The sequence below is a fragment of the Lactuca virosa genome, chromosome 8 (genome assembly GCF_052849685.1).
Source record: "Lactuca virosa cultivar CGN04683 chromosome 8, Lactuca_virosa_CGN04683_v6, whole genome shotgun sequence".
NCBI classification, from domain to species: domain Eukaryota; kingdom Viridiplantae; phylum Streptophyta; class Magnoliopsida; order Asterales; family Asteraceae; genus Lactuca; species Lactuca virosa.
Genome location: NC_136433.1, coordinates 4491349 through 4514662, shown reverse-complemented (window position 1 = coordinate 4514662; position 23314 = coordinate 4491349). Strand labels below are relative to the sequence as shown.

The following is a 23314-nucleotide window of genomic DNA, read 5'->3' as shown; positions in this document are numbered from 1 at the left end:
GGTTGATATACTTAGTTCACTATAAACAATGCTCTGATATCAATCGGTCACACCCCAAAACCGGAACGGCGGAAACGTTCTGGGGTGGAGGACGTCATGTTTAGTATCACAAGACATGCATCATAGTAATCAAAGTAATGAACGACCATTTCATTAGAAAGAAAGTGTTTACAAAGTGTGTGTTCACAAAACATAGAATACATAAGCAAATAACAAACAAGACTTGAAGCTATACTGCTCCATCTTCTGAATCCAAGTGCGAGTACCTGTCTACTAGGCTCCTGAGAATACAAGTTATTTGAAAGAGTTGATCAGCAATTAAGCTGGTGAGTTCATAAGATTTTAGTGATGTAAGTAAGTTGTAGAAAGTTGTTGTAAAATGTAGTTGAAAAATGTAGTAAGTTGTAAGTTCTGTTTAGAAAAGTTCGCCTGTTCCTCTTAGAAAATCCTATATTTTCTACTTTGATGAAAGATACGTAAAAATGATTCTACAATCCTTTCTATGAGTACTAAATGGATACAAGTGATATAAAACTCATAGTAAACAAACAATCGACTGTGCGCATCTGCCCTAAGCTCACAACCAAACAAGGAACAGGAAGTAAGGCGGATAACACACATCCCATTGTTTGTTAGATCATTGTTGTATACAACCCTGGCGTATTCACTTGTTACTCATGGAGTTAATTGTAATGGTTCCTTTATATTTAATGAAAAGATTCTATAAGAAAACCCTTATTCCTTATAATAAAATGGTGACCACAATGATTACTTCTATAATCACTTAGTTTATACTGGCTATATATGATCTAATATCGAATAGATAGTTAATTGGGTGAATCTGCCCTAAGCCCACAACCAAACAAGGAACAGGAAGTAAGGCGGAAAGCACACATCCAACTACCTATTGGGTATCAATGATATATAACCATGATGTATAAACTAAAGTATTATAGAGTTAATCACCTAAGGTCCATTAAGTTTATACTGGTTTAATAAAATGGATTAAACCCTTAACTGGTAAGTTTCTAGTTTTGTATACCAAAAGTTCTGATTTGGATAGTATGTTTTGTACTAGAAAACTGTGCATTGACTCTGTGTCCTATGACTTGACCCATACCTGGTACCCTTATGATGACTTAATGTATACTGGACATATATATCTAGAATCGAATAGATAATAGGCTGGGTGAATCCGTTCCAAGCCCACAACCAAACAAGGAACATGAAATGGAGCGGAGAGCACACATCCTATTACCTGTTGGATCCTATTGATATATATGTATCCTTTGATGTATACATTAAGGAATCATAAGGTTAGCATTATGGTCCTTTCTACTAAACGTAGCCTTCTACCAAGGCATCAAATGTTATGTATGTTTGTTTCTTGTATGAGTGTGTATTTTCCCGAGTGAGACTATCATTAACTAAATATAGTTTATACATTAATGAATATGTGAGAAGATCACAAAGTAAATGTAATAGGGAAAATAATGTTTATCCTCAGTAGTGACACTGCTGGCTATAAAGTGATAAAATACAGACTCCAGGTAGTATTAAATGTACAATACACCTCGGGGAGTCTTTTTGCCTTTAATCCTTAATCGGTTAATTAAAGGTTTAAATGTGAACTCGTATGTAACCATGCTGATCGACGGCTGAATAAATGATGACCCTAAGGTGTCATATGTAGTGAGGTGACATTTGTCACCCCTTGGCCTTATCGGCTGGGACTATAGCTAGCAGTCAGGGTGTGGGAGTGTTTGTCCCGTATAGATCTATACACAAGATGCCCGCTCTCCCTCCAGGAGACTCTGGTTACAATATGATACAACACTGTATTGTTGTATCCTTAAATAGTATGTCACATTAATTTATCGTATAACAGTGTTTGTATAGTAAGTCATAGTGTAGTAATGTTCTTTCTGTACTAGTTTATAGTGTGAAATGTTTCTCATAATAGTGTGTTCTGACTCATGTATGAACTGACTCTTTGTATGCTTCATTGTACTAGAAGTAATGAGTAGTGTCTTACTAAACTATACCTATTATAGTTTACTAATGTTTTACTTGAACTGTTATTGAAAAGACTCATTTATCTACTAAGTTATGCTTGTACTTTAAAAACGGAGTTTTGTAAAACTATAAAGTAACATAACTTTAAAGGAGTTTTTGAAATGTTTTGATCACTTATAAAAGACATAAGTAATCATTTGAAAGATGTTTATAGCAAACATTTACATAATTATCATTGTGTTCAACTTGTATTCCCCCCTTAAAAAGCATTTAAAACAGTTAAAAGATTCATTACGGGGTATGAAATCACCTGATGTGGGTGATTCAACGAATACACGCGTAAGGATGAGAAGTTCCACGAATGAAGTCCCGAGATACAACAAGTCCTAAATGACATATATTGGCATATTCTGACATAAATATAGTGCTTGGAAGTAACCAAATGCAAGGAAACACCTCACGGGACTAGGAAACACTTTGACCAAGTGTTGGAATCACATGTGATTCATCAAAGAAAAGTGGAATGGCACTACCATGAGTTTACTGCCATGGGTTTATGGCCAAGGGAGTTTACGGCCGTAAACTCATGGTCAAACATGCATAAGTGTGTGTTTGAAGGCTAGGGAAGCTTGAGGGACTTTTGCTCTACACAATGATGAGAAAGACCAACTCAATGGAGAGTGTTGATGTGTTTACGGCCAAGGGAGTTTACTCCTGGCCGTAAACTCTCTAAATGGTCACATTTAGGGTCTTAAAGGTAAGGAGTTTCAAAGTCTTAAATGTCCCAAAGGTTAGCAAAGGCCTAGATGTGTTTAAGGTCCAAGACTTTACCATAATTGGAGTTTACGGCCAAGGGTGTTTACTCTTGGGCCGTAAAATCTCTAAATGATGATTTTGGTGATGATTCAAGGTCTTACAAAGCACAAGGGAGTGTTCTAGCCTCAAATCCAAGCCTTAGGAAGAGTTTATGGCCAAAATGGCATACTTATAGGGGTTTACGGCCATGGGAGATGGCTTGGCCGTAAACTCCTTTTGGTCTTGCATTTCTTGATGTTTTCAAGGCTCTAAGCATGAGTCTTAACTAGATATCAAGTATAGGGAAGAGTACTTACGATATAGAGGCTTGAAAGGGTCGGTTTTGGCCAATAACACTAGTGTGTGTTCTTGGTGTTCTTGGTGAAACTTGAAGATTTGAAGATCTAGTTAAAATGGATGTTTTCATGAATGAAATCAAAGAGTGTAACTAGGAGATGAAGTGTAACAACAAATCAAGGAAAAAACACTTACGTTTTTGATGATCTAAGATGATGAACTCGATGATACTTGAGAGAGAATTGGAAGTTCTTGAGTTTGGAAGTGAAAGAATGGCTAGAAATGATCAAGGGCCATATATATGGACTTGAGTTTACGGCCACATGAGTTTACGGCCGTAAACTCATTGGCATTGTGGTCGTGAACTCCTTATGATGAGGTTAAGGCTGGATTTGTAGTACAGTGTCTCTAGCAGGTACATTCTAACACTCATTCCTTAAGTGTACTAGGCTTAAAACTCCTTAGAATGACTTTTAACCAGGCATAGAACTCATTACCAATGAGTCTGACACTCAGCTGAGTTGACTGACTGAGCTTTGAAAAGCAAAAAAAAAAAATTCGGGTTGTCACAGCAATTCACCGCTGTATTTCGCCAAAGAAAGGGCCACCACAAACCACAATTTCCTCAATCATCCCGCGCAACCCATTGTCAAAGAACAATGCCGCCTCCTCAATGTGTACAGGTTTGCACGTCCTCAACCCAGAGAAAAGTTTAGCAATACTCATACAAGACCGAAGCAGAAGGAGCTCACTCTGGGGTTCAAACAATTGTGCAAGAAGGTGCATCAAATTCAGAGTGTTTTCGGCTCTCTTTATGGCTAAGTTGTTAATCAAACTAGCATCCATACTAACAGCTCCTCCAAGGAGTTTCAACCCTAATGGCGGCCTCCCGATACCAAACGGGAAAGCCCCTCATGCAGCTTCCTACCATCACATGAGGGCCAAAAGAGCTCGATTTTCTTAATATTCAATAGTAGGCCCAATTTTGAGCCAATCACCTTCATGATGTTCAAAGCTTTGGCCATAATTTTGGAAACTACAAAAACGACGCACGCGAAACAACCCTTCTTCCTCCTTCTGTGATATTTATTCTTTAGCCGATCCTACTTCTTCAACCTACTGGTAACTCCTAATTTGATGTTTGATTTTGCTTATTCAACCCACTTTCACATAACTTCAGGGAAAGATTAAGTGCAATAATATTCTTGAATAAAAAGTGAATCAAATTCTATTGTTCCCAATTCAAAGCCTAAGCTTATCGAATCCAAACCAAAAATTCTAATAAACATATAATCAAACTGCTGGTGTGCAAGGATAATAGTGGTGTACAGTTTCAATATGTATTTTTTTTCATGCCTTCCACAACTAACAATGAGGAATCCATGCCAAAAAGTTGCAAATAACTTATAGAAATTGAAGAAGAAAATCTAAACAATACATTGTACAGTAGAAGAAAACTGTAATAGACTTGTACATATGGAATTGAGGACAAAACGCCAACAATAAAAGCGATAATTGCAATACTTAGACTATGAAGATCAATGATGGAGAGCTGGAAGCTCGATGTTAGAAGATCGAGAAATTAGTAAATCGATGTTGGAATTATGGGCTCGATTGTTGATGACGATGGAGACCCGTAAATTGAAAATTACAAGGGTTTTATGGATCGAATGTTAATCAACGATGGAGGTGTTGCAGAGATTGGAATATTCAAACGATGGTTAAGAGGTGTCTATTAGTAATTTCAAGGTTATGACTTGCTGGTCATCCAAGATGTTTATCTCTCTTTTCTGGGTATTAGAAATTAATATTAATTAAGATTATAAATGTCCATACATAATATTTCCTGTGGATGAATAAAAAAGCTTAAGTGCATAAACCAGTTCCCTTTTGTAAAAGTTCCTAGAACCCGTTGGTATAACTAAAGTATCTAATAGACTAAAACAATTGTATTTATTGAAAATAAATATTAACAAAATTGATATTATAGTATATAAAATATAGTTTTGGTACAAAAACAAAAGTGATCACTATTACCTGTAATGTTACTAAAAATTACAAGGAATACTTTCATTTTAAATAGATTAACCGATTAGAAAACCTTTATTTCAAAAACCACTTAATAACATTTGATTGATAGAAAACCATACATTATTAGAGTTAAGTTCATAAAACCGCATAAACGAATATATTCGATGCGTGTGTACAGTCCCACCGAACTCTTTTCAGAAACGACTTACAAAATGTTTAATCCACAATTGTAAGCATAAGCCTTAATGAGTTCCTAAGTATACCATATATTCCACCATACATACAATGCATCCACATACAATCATCGACTCTAGCATCGTGTAACCAAAACTCTTAATCACACACATATGTCATACGCGAAGGGCCCAACCCAAGAGTAAATGCGCCCAGTCAAATTCACATAATGGGCCCCACCCAAGGAGTAAACGGGCCCAGCCCAAACTCCCTTACCGGGAGCTACATCTTGGTCTCCCGTACTATTGTCAGGGGTCAAATCCTGGTCTTCCATCTAATGTTGTAGCCATATATAGTCGGAATCAGATAGACATTTGAACAGATGATCCACCCAAAAGCAATAAATCAAAAAAGAACCATGCAATCTGGCATTAAACCAAGAGTTCTCATGCTATCCGACTTGACTGCATACAATCCCTTAAGGTAAACATTCAATAACCAGTCAATACTATCATTACTTTAACCAATCATTACGCCTAGGAGTATCCTACGATCAACATGCAAGACGCTACCAGTCTAGTATACCATGACACCAAATGTCCTAAACTGCACAAGCATAACACGAAGTCCTCCTATCCAGCTAGCATACTCGTACTCTTAACAATACCGTTATCCTACCATGTAAAAGATATACAATGTGATTTGTGGCATAGTGAGAAACTCACATGAATCAAAAAAACCAAAGAAGCACATCAACACTCTTACACCTTACACTACTCAATCTCGCGAACCGACTAGCACCAAAATAGATAAATCCTCAATAAGCAATCTAAATACTCCAAGTTAAACTGATCAAAAGTCAACGGTCAACGTCAACAAAAGTCAATGGCCAACCAGGTCAATAGCCACCACGATGTGGCGACCTCTTGGCCACGTCATAGGCATGCCCAGACAAAATAATCGGCATACAGGACATTGTCACGTCGTGGGAATGTCAAGACCAAAACAATTGCGAAGTGAGACTCCACAACTTCGTGGTCATTCTTTGGCCACGTCGTGGCCACTGCCATAAATTAATTTTTTCTCATTAAGGACTTAGTCCATTAAGTTCATTGCTCCAACTTTTCAGAGGGCTTCCTTGCCCCTAAATGAACCATAAAAATCCTTACTTTACGAACATGCATGTCCAATGCATGTCACTCCCAAAACTATGTCAAAACCTAGATATACAAAGGGTGAACCATGAGATGAAGACAAGATGCTAGTTGATTCTTTGCCCAACAAGGCCTTCCTTCAACCTTCAAATGGCCAAAACACCAACAAGGAGCTTCAGATACAAGATGAGAGGCTAGAGTTTCGAGATAAGAGGGTGGAGGCTGAAGGAAAATGACCTAACCCTAGAGTTAAGGCCATTAAATATGGAGAAAATTCTAAAAATCATGGGCTTAGGCTACAACGGTTGCGACGTACCTCTTGCCACGTCGTGACGTACCTCTTGCCACATCGCGGCCTCCATCCAAATGTGTGTTCCTGAAATTGTCTTGCCATATTGTGGCACAAGGTTTTTCCCAAAACCCTTACCTTTGATCTCTCTGAGCCATCAACTGATCTAATCTGGAGAATGGATGTTTCAACTCTCCCCCACATAAATTCAATTTCTTCATAGAAATTCGTCGTTACAGATTACTCTTAAAACACCCTTCGAACCCCTTGTACTTCTCCAAGTCCGCTCCCTTCAACTTGGGTTAATGTCACTTTGAATGTAGGAGTCTGCGCCTAAAATCACAAGGATTTACAAAATCAAAGTGCATAAGCCAAACTCGAGCGGAAACTCTCAAAGATCGAAAATGCATCCAATACATCACTGAGATGACACCTTACACAGACAACCACCTTCCGACACCGATTTCAAAACAATCTTTAGCGAGAAAAATATGTGACCTAACGAAGGATGAACATCAACATGTCCCCACTAACCCACAACGAGAATAACTAACTTCCATGCCCATGCCTTGAAAATTCTGAAGTCATGCCGGACTCCCAGGTAGACAGAGCCACCCCATACGTCACCCATGTTGACCAAAAGCTCACAGATCGGATCCGACTGAGACCTCCCCAACCTTGCACCATCTTACTAATAACTGGAAAACAGACTCCATGACCACCCGCCAATGCCGAAAACCTCAAACTCAAGTACCCTATCCTAGAAAGACTGGTGCTAGCACTCATCTATGCAGCACGACGCTTGAGACGGTACTTTCAAGCACACCGGATAGAAGTATTGACGAATTTCCCGATCAAACAGATATTGCTCAAGCCAGAAGCGTCCGGACGCCTGGAAAAATGGGCAATCGAACTAGGGGAACATGACATCAGTTATCGCCCAAGTACCATCATCAAAGGACAAGCGTTAGCAGATTTCCTTCATGAGATCCCAGGGGAAGTGAAAACAGCAACCGAAGGGAAAGAATCATCGGGTTCAGGTCAGCCAAAGGGCAGCCATGAATGGACCTTATACACTGACGGGGCATCTAGCAAAGAGGGAACGGGAGCAGGCCTGATCCTAACAAGCCCAGTTGGGGAGGAAATCACTTACGCACTCCGCTTCGATTTCCATACCTCTAACAACGAGGCTGAGTACGAAGCCTTGCTGGATGGCCTAAGATTTGCAAACCAGATGGGCGCGGACACAGTGACCGCTCTGACGGATTCGAGGCTAGCAGCTAATCAGATAAATGGGGAGTTTGAAGCAATAGACAAACGAATGGAGAAATATGTAAAGGCCATTCAGAGACTCGTCGAACCTCTCAAGAATTTTACCATCAAGCAAATCCCAAGAGGGGGAAATAGGAGAGCAGATGCCCTCAGTAAACTGGCATCAATATGCTTCGGCCACTTATCTAAGAAGGTTTTGGTGGAGATACTTAAGGAAAGAAGCATAGACGAATGACAGGTGCACACCCTGACACCATCACGACACACCTAGATGACACCAATTGCTGAATACCTACAGCACGACGTCTTAACCAGTAGTCACGAAGAGGCTAGGAAAGTAAGAATCAAAGCACCATTATACACGATCATATAAGGAGTGCTATATCGAAAAGGGTTCATGACGCCATGGTTAAAGTGAATAGATGAAGCCAAAGGAAAGGAAGCACTTTAGGAGGCGCACATGAAGGAGCAAGAGCTCTCATGGGGAAGATACTTTGTATGGGCATTTACTGGCCGAACATACACCAAGACACGAAGGAGGTGACACTAACATGTGTGGAATGCCAAACTTATTCCCCAGTCCGGGGGTTCCATCAGTACCCCTAACGAACATCTCTAGCCCATGACCCTTCTACCAGTGGGGAATCGACATTGTTTCCCGGATGCCCCCAGAAAAGTAAAGTTCTTAGTAGTCGTAGTTGACTACTTCACCAAGTGGATAGAGGTCGAACCGCTAGCATGCATATCTAGAAAGGCAAATGATCAAATTTATGTGGAAAACATCATGACAAGGTTTGGAATGCCCATAGTACTGATCAGCGACAACGGACTGCCGTTCACAGAAAACTCATTCTGGAGATGGTGCGCTGAAAAAGGGATTGAACAACAGTTCACATTAGTGGCACACCCCCAGGCCAATGGCCAAACTGAAGTGTCAAACATAACATTGGTAAATGGAATCAAAAAGCGCCTGGGGAGGGCCAAAGTTAACTGGGTTGAAGAATTACCAGGAGTACTCTGGTCATACAGAACTACACCAAGAACGAGCACAAAGGAAACACATTTTAGTCTAACCTACGGTACATAATCAATGATGCCGGTGGAGCTAGCAATCGGCTCGCCCCTCACGACCTAATTCGAAGAAGCAAACAATGATAGAGACTTGAGGTTAAAATTGGACCTCATCGAGGAAAGGTGTGAGCAATCGAACATCCGTCAGGCGACTTACAAAAACGTCGCGGAAAGATACTATAACCAAAGAGTCAAAGAAAAAGCTTTCAATATAAGAGATTACGTCATAAGAATAAATGAGGCAAGTCATGCCCATCTGCTGGGAAAACTACGCCCTACATAGGAAGGACCGTACAAGTTCATCGAAGCTCACCACAACGGATCCTACACACTTGAAACGATGGAGGGGAGGCAAATCCCCAGAACATGGAATGCTAGGAATCTAAGGAAATTTCACTTTTAGAAAGAAGTTCGTCTCCCAGACTGATCACCCGGGACGACAACTAACACTTAAGGCTTAGCGTACTCTTCCGCAAAGTACAAAATACTCAGTGTATTACTTGTGTGATGAATACTTAGTGTATTTAAGGCTCAGAACAACCATTTTATTAAAATACTCAATGTATTTGTGAGGCTCAGAACATCAATTTTATTAAAATACTCAGTGTACTTGTGAGGCTCAGAACAGCCATTTTATTAAAATACTCAACTTATTTGTGAGGCTCTGAACAACCATTTTATTAAAATACTTAATGCATTTGTGAGGCTCAGAACAATCATTTTTAATACTAAGCGTATTTCTTGGGCTCAGAATAGTCATTCTACTAAAATACTTAGTGCATTCGTGGGGCAGAATAACCATTCTAATACTTAGTGTATTTGTTAGGCCCAACACAACCATTTCATGACTAGCTATTTAATACATAAAATCTCATTACGAAAACTCAACATATGGTTCGAAGCAATCACCTAGTGCTATACAATCGCCCAACACTCAAAAGGAGGAAGGAAACAACAAAGGTTCAGAACTAAACCATAAACATAATGCAATATATCACGAAAATAAGCACAGGTTGGACCATCCAACTTTACCAAAGATAGAATAGTCATTACAGCCAAAACCAAAAGACCACCAACACTTAAGGCCACCAGGACCCATATACAAAGAACATAAACAAACAACAAAGAAAGAAAGGCAACAAACTTCACCATCACCATCACCAGTCTTCGCATCATCACCACCGTCACTAGCGCCCGCACCACCACCACCAACCTCCGTATCACCATCACCATCAACACTTGCGCCACCCCTGCCAACCACATCAATCAGAATGTCATTCGGAACTTCACCTACATCCTCCAAAACACAGAGTTGACACATCCCAACCATATCAAGATGCCCCAAACCCAGGAGAGAAACATGGTCCATCGTGGAAAAAGCAAGTAATGCATCATTAAGGTTGGTAGTATAGTTGGACCCGTAATCGTTGCCGTCAGGATCGTGAATACCAGAATCTATCTCTGCTTTCAATCCATCCCGGTCGAACTCTTCGTCGGCAACATGCCGGATCCGGCTAATCCCACTGGGTCCTAGCCTTAATATTTCATTTGGGTGTAATATTAAGGATTATCATCTAATCTAAACTTTGTTCTTCTTATTTTACAGATGTTTATCCCAAACAATGCTTCCAACCTAATCCTTTCAGGCTCTTTCTCCCTCATGAACCTATGTGGGAGGGTTATTTTCGATGGCTCGAACTTCAATGACTGGATTCGAAACATTCGAATGGCTATTCGTTATGAGGACAAAGAATATGTCCTAGATAAAGAGCTTAAGGAGATTGATGTCACCACTGCTACTCCCGAACAAATCGTTGAACATACTACTCATGAGAGGGATGCGAAAAAGGTGTCGTGTTTAATGATTGCTACCATGACTGCTGAGCTGCAGAAGTCCTATGAGGACTACTATCCCTTTGAAATGTATCAAGATTTGATGGAAAGATACCATCAAAGTGCTCGGAAGGAGAGGTATGAGATCATTGCCTCCATGATCACAACCAAAATGAAGGATGGTGAACCCATCACGGCCCACTTGCAAAAGATGCAGAGATTTGTGGACCGCTTGCTTAAATTGAATGTCAATTTTGATGAAGAGTTGGCCATAGATATTATTCTACACTCTTTACCTTCTTGTTATTATCAGTTTCACATGACTTATCATATGAACAGGGAGGAGGTCACTCTTAGCAAGCTTCAAGGCCTTCTAAGAACTGCAGAAAGCAACTTGAAAGGCAAGTCGGTTGTGTCTACTCCTACTACTACTTCTGCCCCTGTTCTGGCAATTGGACATGAGAATGGAAAGAAGAGGAAGGCTCCCTACAAGAGCCGCAAGGGAAAGTCTCTTGATGGATCCTCTTCAAGTGGGACCAAAGTTGGTTCTGCTAATCCCTCTTCCAATCCGAAGGAAGCAGAGTGCTTCCACTGTCATGAAAAAGGGCACTGGAAACGAAGTTGCCCCAAGTACTTGCAGGACATAAAGGATGGCAAGATCAAGCCCTCCTTTGCAGGTATTTACACTATTCAATCTAATAACTCATCACATGCTAATTCTTGGGTCCTTGATACAGGTTATGGTATTCAAATTTTTTCTGATTTGCAGGGACTAAAAAGAAGTAGGGATGTGGAGCACGGGAAGACAAACTTAATCATGGGAAATAGGAAAGTGTCGCATGTGACCAAGATTGGAGTTTATTCTTTGTTGCTTGGTAATGATTTAAATTTAGATTTGAATAATTGTTGTTACTCGACCGATATGGCGAGAAATGTTATTTCCTTTCACAGTTTGTATAAAACAAGGTTTTACCTTTTCTTTCAATAATGAAAATGGTGGTATTTATGCTTATTGTAATGGTGTTTTTTATTTTGAATGGTATATATGAAAGTGTGATGGTTGTAGATAACTTAGGAAATAATGTCTTGAATATTGATTCGTCCAATGATTTGGACAAGGCATGCTTGTGGCATTGTCGTATTGGACATGTCAACAAGAATTGCATAGCCCAACTCCAAAAGGATGGAGTCTTGGAGTCGTTCGACTTGAAGTCGGATGACACTTGCGAATCTTGTTTACTTGGAAAGATGACCAAGTCACCCTTCACTGGTACTTGTGAAAGGGGTGAAGGTCTGTTGGATCTCATACACACTGATGTGTGTGGACCATTCAGAACCGCCACAAGGGATGCTAACCGCTTCTATGTGACTTTTACTGATGATTATAGTAGATATTGGTATATTTACTTAATCAAGCATAAGTCGCAAACTTTTGAAAAGTTCAAGGAGTTTAAGCAAGAAGTGGAGAATCAGTTGGGCAGGAAGATAAAGATGCTACGATCAGATCGTGGAGGAGAGTATCTTAGTATCGAGTTCCTAGACTATCTTAAGGAATGTGGAATTGTTTCACAATTGACGCCACCAAGGACACCGCAGCTTAATGGTGTGGCTGAAAGGCGCAATCGGACCTTGCTAGACATGGTTCGTTCCATGATGAGTCGAGCTTCGTTACCAATCTTATTTTGGGGGTATGCCTTAGAGACTGCCGCCCATATCCTTAATCTAGTCCCTACCAAAAAGGTTTCCAAAAACCTCACGAGATGTGGATAAGGAAAGTTCCCACATTAGACCACATCAAAGTTTGGGGTTGCGAGGCTTTTGCGAGAAAAGAAACTCACGACAAGCTCGAACCTCGGAGTGAGCGATGTATTTTCATCGGCGACCCACAGAAATCCTTTGGATATCCCTTCTATAGACCGAGTGATAATGTTGTCATCGTTGCGAGGAGAGGATTCTTTCGTGAGAGAGAACTCATAGGCCAAGGAACTAGTGGGAGGCAAATTAAACTTGAAGAGCTTCAAGAGTCAAGCGGTGAAGGAACGTCAAACACCAGCAATCAACCTGAGGAGGAAACTCTGGTTGATCCAATTGACGAGTCCTTACCTCTGAGGCGTTCCAGTAGAGTTAGAAATACACTTGAGTTTTATGGTTTCCATATTATTACAGAAGGTGATACATTTATCAGTGATAGCACACTAGTAAATTTGGATGAACCTAATAACTACAAGGAAGACATGGCATGCCCCGAGTCTGCAAAATGTAAAGAGGCTATGGACAGCGAGATTCAGTCCATGTATGACAATCAAGTTTGGAACTTGGTTGACAATGTACCGGGTCGTAAGACAGTCGGGTTCAAATGAATCTTCAAGAAGAAGACTGACATGGATGGGAAAGTACACACATATAAAGCGCGATTGGTTGCGAAGGGATTTACTCAAACTCCAGGAGTTGACTATGATGAGACCTTCTCACCGGTAGCGAAGATTAAATCTATAAGGGTTATGTTGGCCATAGCTGCATTTCATGATTATGAAATATGGCAAATGGATGTCAAAACCGTTTTCCTTAATGGAAAGTTGGCTGAAGATGTTTACATGAGTCAGCCAGAGGGTTTTGTCAATGCAAAGTACCCTAATAGAGTGTGTAAGCTTGATAAATCCATTTATGGATTGAAACAAGCATCTCGCAGATGGAATCTTTGTTTTGATGAGAAAGTTAAAGAGTTTGGATTTTCGAGAAGCGAGGATGAGTCATGTGTATATGTCAAAGCTAGTGGGAGTATAGTAAGCTTTTTGGTATTGTATGTAGATGACATACTGCTCATAGGAAACGACATCCCAACCTTGCAGGAGGTTAAGTCCTGGCTTGGGAAGTGTTTCGCTATGAAGGACCTCGGAGAAGCTACTTATATTTTAGAGATAAGGATATTGAGAAACAGGAGTAAAAGACTAATAGGACTTAGTCAAAGTACATACTTGGACAAGGTGTTGAAGCGTTTCAGCATGGAGAAGTCCAAGAAAGGTGACTTACCTATCCAAGGCAATGCCAAACTGAGTAAGACTCAAAGTCCGAGTACAGAGGTTGAGATAACAGAGATGAGTCGAATACCGTATGCTTCCGCAGTTGGCTCGATCATGTATGCTATGACTTGTACTCGCCCTGATGTGGCCTTTGCTTTGAGCATGGTCAGCAGATATCAAGGGAATCCTGGTAAAGCTCATTGAACTACGGTTAAGAACATTCTTAAGTACCTGCGGAGGACTAAGGACTGGGTCCTTACCCTCGGTGGGAGTGATTACTTGAGAGTGACATGGTATAGCGACGCCAGCTTTCAAACCGACAGAGATAATTTCCGCTCTCAGTCGGGCTAGGTGTTTACCTTTAATGGAGGAGCAGTAACATGGAAAATTTCCAAGCAAGAGACTGTAGCTGATTCAACGTGCGAATCAGAGTACATAACAGCAAGCGAAGCATCGAAGGAGGCGATGTGGTTGAAAAACTTCATCGGAGACATTGGAGTCATTCCATCCATAAAGGAGCCTGTGGAGATTTTCTGCGATAATGAAGGGGCGGTTGCCTTAACCAAGGAACCGAAAGATCATGGTAGATCTAGGCATCTCGACAGAAAGTACCACTTCATAAGACATCAAGTAGAAGAAGGACACCTCGTGGTAAAGGGGATATCGTCAGAGGACAACCCAACAGATCCCCTTACAAAGGGACTGACTAGGGTTAAGCACTTGCAGCATGCGAGGGGCATTGGGCTAACGGACGATATTAGTTTTAGTAATTAGATAAATCGAAACTTGTAATAGCTAAATTGTAATTGACATTTGATGACTAAATAAAAGGAGTTTTATTTATAAGTAAAGTTACTGTCTTGTGTCAATTATTTACTATTGTTTCACTTTGCATGTTTTGACTTCCAGAATAATAAAATTATTCAAACTATACACAGTCGATCATACGTTGGAAGTAAGTATGAAAGAAAATTGTCATGAGTTGGCTTGTAGATTGTATAAGGAGTTAGACATAGCAAAAATTGGGAAACAAATTGCAGGACAATAAGCATGACTATGTTCCATGTATTTGTCCGCATAGATATCTTGGGAACAGAGGAGTATATGATCCCTTATCCGAAGGACGTTTCACTGACTAGGTCAGAGTTCGACAACGGCTTTTGAAAGCTTACGATTGCTAAGTCGGATCCTGAAGTCACATTGCCAACTATAGTTATTAGACTTATCAAAGTGGGAGACTGTTGGATTTGGTGTCTAAGCCCATAACTATAATTGGGATGTACTTGACCCGATTGTAACATGGTCCTTTTGGGTTGCCTTCACCAGTGCAATTTGATAGGATGGACTTTTGAGAATAAGGTTATTTATGATTTATTAATATATTAATATGAAATCATATTATTTAATTAGTATTGATCAAGAATTAATTTGGAATTAATTTTGTGATCAAAAGAGACTAATTAAATATATGGGGATTGATTGTGTAAATCAATGATTCTAATAGTGTGGGCTAATGATCCATGACCAATGAGATAATCCATGGATAGTCCATGAAGGTTAACCCATGGATCCTAAGTAATATGAAAGGTCATTAGGGTTTACAAAGTGTAACCCTAGCATTTGTCACACTATAAATAAACCCCCCTAGAGACAAAATCGGTTGCCACAACATTCTTGAAGAGTGATATTGATTTTGTGCAAGTAACCTATTCTCTCAAGCCTCCTCTTACATATTGGTGTTTGTGAACCCTTAGAGGCATCACACTTGAGGTGCTCAAGCTTTTAAAGGTCAAGAACTACAAGTCCTTCTAAGAGGTAAGTAATCTAACTAGTTGTATTGTTCATTTGACAATTTGTATGCTAGTTAGGAGAATGCTTTGGAAAAATTGAAAATGCATGTATAATTAGAGAAAACATAGATCCAAAGCATTTAGGGTTGCATGTGCACCATAGGAGTGTTATAGTGCTCAAAACCCAACACCTGTATCATGGAGTCCACCTTAACTTCCAGGGCGGACCGAACTTCCTTAGCAGTAGCTTTCTCCGATGCCAACAAAACGTACCTCTAATCGAAACCACGAACATCTTTCTCAAGCTCAATGATCTGACACTTAAACTCAGCTTCTCGAACATAACAACAAGCATGAGAAGCCCCATCTCATGTAGCAGTTGTACACAGCGGGAGCCAACGACCAAATAGAACATCGCCTGGGCAGCAACATACGACATGTTGTGGACCAATGCAGGACTACCCATGACATCCATATCAGTAACGGTGACGGGTGGAAAGGCATGGCGGGCAAACTCCATGGCATTAGCGCGGACATATAACCGATAATCATTTCGCAGATTCCAAGCGGGAACAAAGAGACCAGATCTAGGATCATTAAGAACTGGAGACCCCCCACTCAGAGGAGATTGATGAAGTGGATCCCCACCGAGGCCCCCAGGGGAAGAAAGACTGGGATTGGATTGTGAAGCAACTTGAACTGGAATAATGGGCTGCTTAGACGCCCCCGTGAACCCCCTCAGACTGTTGTGCATCATCATCAGGGATCGCTACAATAGCCTTCGGCGTGGAGGATATCGAACTCAGCAGACGAGTAAAATTACATCTTGAATGAATGCGCCTCCCGATGTTGAAAACATCAGAGGAGGTCTCTCCTATCGCCCCGACGGCTTTCCTCTTGGCTATGGCTCGCCGGACATCCGAAATAATGTCGTCCTTGCTATCCTCTACTATCTCAGCATGCCAGGATCGACGGTCGGAGGCGGGGCAACCGTTATGATGGGTTGAGCGATCAGAGGCTGCTCCCCAACGGTCGCAGAAGAACCATCCAAGGGCAACGCAACCGGAGGAGGATTCACGGCGAGCCGATTAGCGCAACATGGCGGAGGAAGAGTTTCGAAAGATCAATCTCGCAATGCTCTAACTTCCCTCGATATCGTATCCGCAAGACGTCGTCCATGGACAGAGGGGAATCGACACTTGTCAAAGAAGAACTTATGAGCAAAGCAGTGATCATCCCCAGACCCAACTCCCTCTCCTTTTTCAGAAAAGGGGGGGGGGAGGGAGTAGAAGGGAATAAAAGAAAATTCATTTACCGTCGATGACGGTGTAAAAGATGGGAATTTTTCCCTAACGTCTCCAAGAAGGCACAAGCTGGATGGTCTTTAGAAGATCAGCGGTAGCCTGATTACGGGGAAATAGTTTGGGAGTAACATCAGAGAAGTTGTTCGCTCGGTAGTGCCCGAGACCAACTCGATCTTGGTTGAACCATAGCCACTTGTCTTTCCAGTTCTTAGGGGTCTTGCCTTCAACGACTAAGACATGGCCACTGCGTCAAGCGGAGAACGTGTACTTGTCATCGGTAGCGCTAAACCGGAAGAAGAACTTGAAAACAAAGGAATCAGGAAGCACGCCATTGGCCCGGAAAATCATCTCGAATGCTACCACCTTGTTGACAGCGTTTGGGGTAAGCATTTGAATACTACAACCATTTTTCTGAAGAAGCTCCTCTTGGAAATCAGTGAGAGGAAGACACAGACCAGCGTCGAAAGTCTTCAGGTAGATGCCAACTTTGCTGGCAGGAGGAGAAAAATCATCGAGTCAGCCGATGAAAATTCCACACCATCGATCAAGGAAAAGCCATAAGCATCACTAAGAAGCTTGAATTCAACATCAGAAGGAACAATGCCAGGTTGAGCAGCCATTAAGACAAGAGGGAAGCAGAGAAAACCTTAAACGAGGAAGAAGGAGAAATAAGAGGAAAAGGTTATACCGATAGGGGGGATCCTTACCCTTATAAAGAATAAGGAAAAGCGGGATATTCAAAATCCTTGCTGCAATGATGTAACCGACTGTCATAACGGGCAGTCACGTCGCCGGAAAAATCGAAGCGACAGTTGAATCAGAACTCAACGCGTGTACCAAGCAGTTTAGTCCAGAACATCATAGTTAGTCTAGCAATGCTACGACTAATGGACTAGGGAACTTGATGATGTACCCTCAGCACGAGTCAGGAGCCGCGCTAGAGAACTCTCCCAAGGCAGATCACACCTAACAGAGCAAGCCCGACGGAACCTCGCGCCCGCGGACGCCCTTAAGCATAGGTCGCTCGCGGAGAAGGCCCGACCCCGCCAGGGGCGTCTTCTACTATGTGACAAAGCATAACAGCTCTAGACGACAAGGAGGATGCTCAGCGCATTACCACCTGAACCAATCGTTAGCTCTGACAGTATAAAATGCCTCCTCTGGTGCCTAGAAAGGTAAGTCGCTCTCTCCTAGTTTACACAGAAAACCACCCTAGTCCGTGTACTGACTTGACCGTCAGAGCGTTCTCCCGGGATCCCCTCCCGGAGAACGGCTGACGGTTCCACCCTATTGTGACCTTGCAGGTTTACTAGAACAACTAGAAGCAGCGGAGATCTACGCCCGGTGACAGGTCACATCATTGTTCATAGTATGTTGCATTCAAAGTGTATGACATAGATTCTTTAGGTTGCATGTGCATTTAAGTGTTAAGTGAAATTTCGCAAACACATAGTTCTTGTAACCTATAAAACCCATCAACAAGTTTGGGGAGTTCAGTAAGAGGATGAAGACTTAGAACTTCTCAAACCACCGTACAATAGTTCCACCCTACCATTGAAGATACATGTTTTAGTGTGACGGAGTTCACCACAGGGGCAGATGGTCGTGGAATCTATGGATGGTGACCAGCGACATCGGCATATGATCTTGAGTCCCGATGATCCCTCCATGCATTATGACACGGAGTTTCATGAGCATGATGAGTGTAACCTTCCGTATTCTTTAGGGCTTCCTCCCTCATGCATGTCTTCCTCCCATTTTGCTTGTCATATTTCGAGATATTCACCTGAAGAATGGTGTGCCCACATATTAGCCCTTGCAGCGATTTCTCGAGAGCAAGCACGTTCCATACACCACTAAACTTGACGAAGCCAAATAAATATCCCCCTTCTCCTTTCTTATGGTTGGGTATACGTCTTCTATTCTCCCATAAGTTTTGAAGACGTCCATGATAGTGAATCTACTCGTGCCCATAGGGATGTTCGAGACATAGAAGGAGGATAACGCACGCCTTGTTGGGGTTTAGATCGGATTTCCTTTGGCGGAATTCCGTCCATCCCCCATTGTTCTCCTTGCGACCGTCGGGCTTCATAGAGATATAAACTATTGGCTATCATTAATTCAATGTTAAAAATGCGTTTTTATTCAATTTAATCGATTCAGTCTGTTTTTATAAAACCCGGCCAGCTCATTCTGATCAAGAAATAAACACAAAAGTGATTCTAATTGAACTATTTACTTCTATAATTTTCGGTTCAATGAGACAGACTTTTAAAACATTGGATTTGAGAACTAATAAAAAAAATAAAGAAAAAATAAACATTGGATCGCGAGAGAGAAATTAGAGGAGAATGAATGAGCAATCGACGCCCTTCTTCATTCCCATCAATTGACGCAAAGGCTTTCAAATTTCCATAACATCTCTGATCTATCATTTCTCCCGCAACACATTCGCATCGATCTTTTCCTGGTACGTACTCTCTCCAGCTCCATTTTTGTTACACTATTTCCGTCAATCTGATTTCATATTTTTGTAAATTTTTGTGTTGTCCGTTTGATAGAACATTATTCGAATATCTGTTCGTTTTGATACTGATCTTTACCCCAAGCTGTCCTATATTTAGGTCGTTGTGATCTATCTGTGGTATTTGTTGTTCTGGTTGTGTGTTTAATGTCGGTTTTTTGTGGTGTAAGGAATTGGGGAAAAGAGGAAGAAACCTATCTATGATCCTGCTTCGTTAAATTAGAGTAGTTAGTGATTATGCTGTCTATATTAGGAAGATGATGCGATGAACGATCTAATATACGAACTCGGATTTTGGATCGGAACGTCCATTGATATTTAATTAATTGTGTCTATAAATGTCAATACGATGGACTTGGAGAAACTAGATACAGACAAATAGGTAATTTTGAATAGGTGAACCTTTTTCTTGGATCACAGATCTTACCTTCATAAGGGTTTGGATCACCAATAACTAATCCACATTATGATTTATATCAGGCCGGTTTTAAACATTCATAGAAATTTTAACGATTGTTTAAGATACATGAGTGCTACTGTCACTGATTTATATCAATCCAAAGTTTAAATTTCTTATTTCTCAGATAAACTCGAAAGCTTGGAGAGTAACCAGGAAGATTCTAAAACTTGTTGTGGCAACTGGGAAGGAGGAAATCCTTTCTATAATTCAAGCACATAATAATATCCTTCCCATTAGTAAGTTCTGCTCGATTTGATCCAATTTAAATCTTCATGAGAGATGTTCTTTCTAAATGTTTAAATTTTTAATGCCAGGATACTCAGGAAAGCTTTTATAAGATCGGCCGCTGTTTGATCTTCATTCCTCAACTGTTAAATCTCTCAACACTTTGATTCCATTTTTTCCTAGGGTTTATCACAGTATGTCTCTAACAAGTGTTAGCGACAAGGAGGTGGATATCGTGATCGGTGCTTTCCGATCTGATCTGACGTCTTTCATGGAGGAATGGCGACCTATATTCTCTCGATTCCACTTAATAATCGTGAAAGATCCGGATCTTAAAGAGCTAAAACTCGCCGAAGGTTTTGACGTTCGTGTCTACACAGAGGCCGATATAGTCAAAGTCGTCGGTCCTTCTAAAATCGCTCTGTTTTCCGGCTACTCCTGTCGCTATTTCGGCTATCTCGTTTCCGATAAAAAGTATATTATTTCAATCGACGATGACTGCACGCCGGCTAAAACAAACAACGGTGATTTGGTAGACATAGTCGCCGGACACATCAACAACCTTAAAACTCCAGCGACTCCTTTCTTCTTCAATACTCTCTACGATCCATATCAGAAGGGATCCGATTTTGTTCGTGGATACCCGTTTAGTCTACGTAGCGGCGTACCTTGTGCGATTTCATGTGGGCTTTGGCTTAATATAGCAGACTACGATGCACCAACACAAGCGCTGAAACCAGATCTGAAGAACACGAGGTATGTCGATGCTGTTTTGACTGTTCCTTCGAAGGCAATGATGCCGATGAGTGGAATCAACATCGCGTTTGACCGGGAGCTGGTGGGCGCCGTCGTGATGCCGGCGTTGAAGCTGGTGAAGGAAGGGAAGGTCCGGTGGGAGACGATGGAGGATATATGGTGTGGTCTTGTGGTGAAAGTGGTGTGTGATCATTTGCAGTTGGGTGTGAAAAGTGGGATTCCGTATGTTTGGAGGAACGAAAAGGGGAGTGCGGTGGAGAGTTTGAGGAAAGAGTGGGAAGGTGTGAAGCTGATGGAGGAGGTGGTTCCGTTTTTTGAGACGTTGAAGCTGTCTCCGGAGGCAGTGACGGCGGAGGATTGTGTGATGGAGGTGGCTGCGGCGGTGAAGGAGCGGCTGGGATCATCAAATGCGGTGTTTTCCGGTGCTGCTGACACGATGGTAGAATGGGTAAAGCTCTGGAATGCTGTCAGGTCCCAAGCTTAACTGTTTTTTCATTTTTTTTTTCTGACTGTCGGTTATGTTAGGGTTCATTTTGTTCTAATAAGCACTTAATAGACGTTTAATTCTGGAGAATTAAAAAGTGTATTTGGCGTTTAGTTAATTTCTTATTTTGTTAATCAACTAGACTTGATAGTTAACACGTGATCTTTGACTTGGACTTGGGTTTAGGATCTATAACGTTGATCAAAGGTTTGATTTAATATTTTTTTTGTTATTTATAGACAATATAATATTTTATTTTTTGGAGTTGTAAAGATGTGGTGGTGTTTTTTTATTTCTGAAAATATGTAAAGGCCACATTCTCATTTATAATCATTTAACATATCATCGGTGACTAAGGATGGTTTGTTTTGAGGTTAATATACAATTATACATATACACTCGAAAATGTTAAGACTTCAAGAGTGATGTTAGTCTAAACATCATAAAATTTGAGGTTAATCCTTGTTATTTAACAAAATATATTAATTTTTATTTTGAGGTGTGTAACAAAATAACAAATTCTATTAAAATCACTAAGTTTTTATAAAAAAAATCGATTTTGAAACGTTTGAGTTGTTTTAATTCCATTTTGTTGAATTATTATTGACACCACCAGTATTGTTTCATACGTTTCCAAATATATAGATACTTTAATGGTTAATAACTTAATAGAGTAATGTATTTTTTATGAAATGTTAAATATCTTCCTATTAAATGTTCTTACTTATCATTCTACTTACAAGATTATCAGAAGTGTCAAAATCAAAGGGTAAGGTGTATCAAATTAGTGTCAAAATCAAAGGATAAGGTGTATCAAATTAGTATTTTACACATGACAATCATTAAATGGGTAAAAAGATGAAATAGGAATATTAAATAAGAAGCAATTTAATTTTTCATTTTTTATTTTGTATTAGTATTTAGTTATTTAATTGGTTTTGTCCATATTTGACCATTTAACTTGTTTTTTATTTTTTGTCCATATTCAATTATTATAACCGGTTACTTCAAGTTAAACCAGAAAAATGACTTAACAGGGTAATATAATTTCCAGTTTGCATAAATTTAGTCTTTAACTTTTTGTTTACATTTAGTTCTTATGACTGGTTTCTTCAGGTTTTGCTCATTAAGATAGATGAAACCGAAGCCGAAGACATCTTCTGCTTGGAGAAAACTAAGGCGTTGTTTGTTTTGGAAGTGGTTAAATGTCTTTTGACTTTTTTCATGTTTGTGGAAGAAGACGTCCACTTAAAAAACGTCTACCCGCCAGAAGGGAAAAATGCTCAAAAAGTACTTTTGTAGAAAAACAAACGAGGCCTAAGTCACCAACATTATTTGATTGATTCGTGAATTAGGTTAATGACATAAGTGAGGGACGAGCCACGTATGAGAACGCCTCATTAATGATTGTCCCACATAGAATGCTATGAGCAAAACATGAAACCGATCATAATGACTAAATGTGTACAAACTGAAAATTATATTATCATATTAAGTCATTTTTCTGGCTTAACGCTAGTTATAAGAACTGAATATGGACAAAAAGGTTAAATTGTCAAATATGAACAAAAAAAATGCAATGACTAAATGTGTACAAAATAAAAAATACATTATAAGTAATTATCCCCACTTTTAAAAAGAAAGAAAAAGTCATCAAATTATCAAATATATTATAGTTATCTGTTATCATACAATACAAAGGATTTCCGTTTAAGATTTTTAAAAGGAATGTATATAATATAAGTATGAAGTAGTAGAAGTAGTACCTTAAGTATAAGCGAAAATAAAAAAGTGATCAATCATCCACATGTGGCCTTTC

The 23314-nt window shown here is 40.2% G+C and overlaps 2 protein-coding genes across 2 annotated transcripts; both read left to right on the top strand.

Annotated features, from left to right (window-relative positions):
• The first annotated feature begins 7470 nt into the window (after window positions 1-7470).
• LOC145130033 (uncharacterized) lies at window positions 7471-8263 on the top strand. Its single transcript, XM_079064888.1, has 2 exons — window positions 7471-7566; window positions 7619-8263. Exons 1-2 carry the CDS (start codon window positions 7471-7473, stop codon window positions 8261-8263), a joined length of 741 nt encoding a protein of 246 aa, XP_078921014.1.
• An 11070-nt stretch (window positions 8264-19333) lies between these two features.
• Window positions 19334-21629, top strand: LOC145134950 (putative UDP-arabinopyranose mutase 5). The gene is made up of 3 exons (XM_079069754.1): window positions 19334-19516; window positions 20155-20266; window positions 20345-21629. Exon 3 carries the CDS (start codon window positions 20452-20454, stop codon window positions 21493-21495), a length of 1044 nt encoding a protein of 347 aa, XP_078925880.1. The 5' UTR covers window positions 19334-19516; window positions 20155-20266; window positions 20345-20451; the 3' UTR covers window positions 21496-21629.
• The last annotated feature ends 1685 nt before the right edge of the window (window positions 21630-23314 follow it).

What these genes read in the sequence shown, in the direction of transcription:
- LOC145130033 (XM_079064888.1), top strand. Translation starts at nt 7,471, where the DNA reads ATGACCACCCGCCAATGCCGAAAACCTCAAACTCAAGTACCCTATCCT. An exon ending in GCAGCACGACGCTTGAGACG is followed by an intron (nt 7,567 to 7,618) that starts GTACTTTCAAGC and finishes CCGATCAAACAG; the next exon opens with ATATTGCTCAAGCCAGAAGC.
- LOC145134950 (XM_079069754.1), top strand. Translation starts at nt 20,452, where the DNA reads ATGTCTCTAACAAGTGTTAGCGACAAGGAGGTGGATATCGTGATCGGT.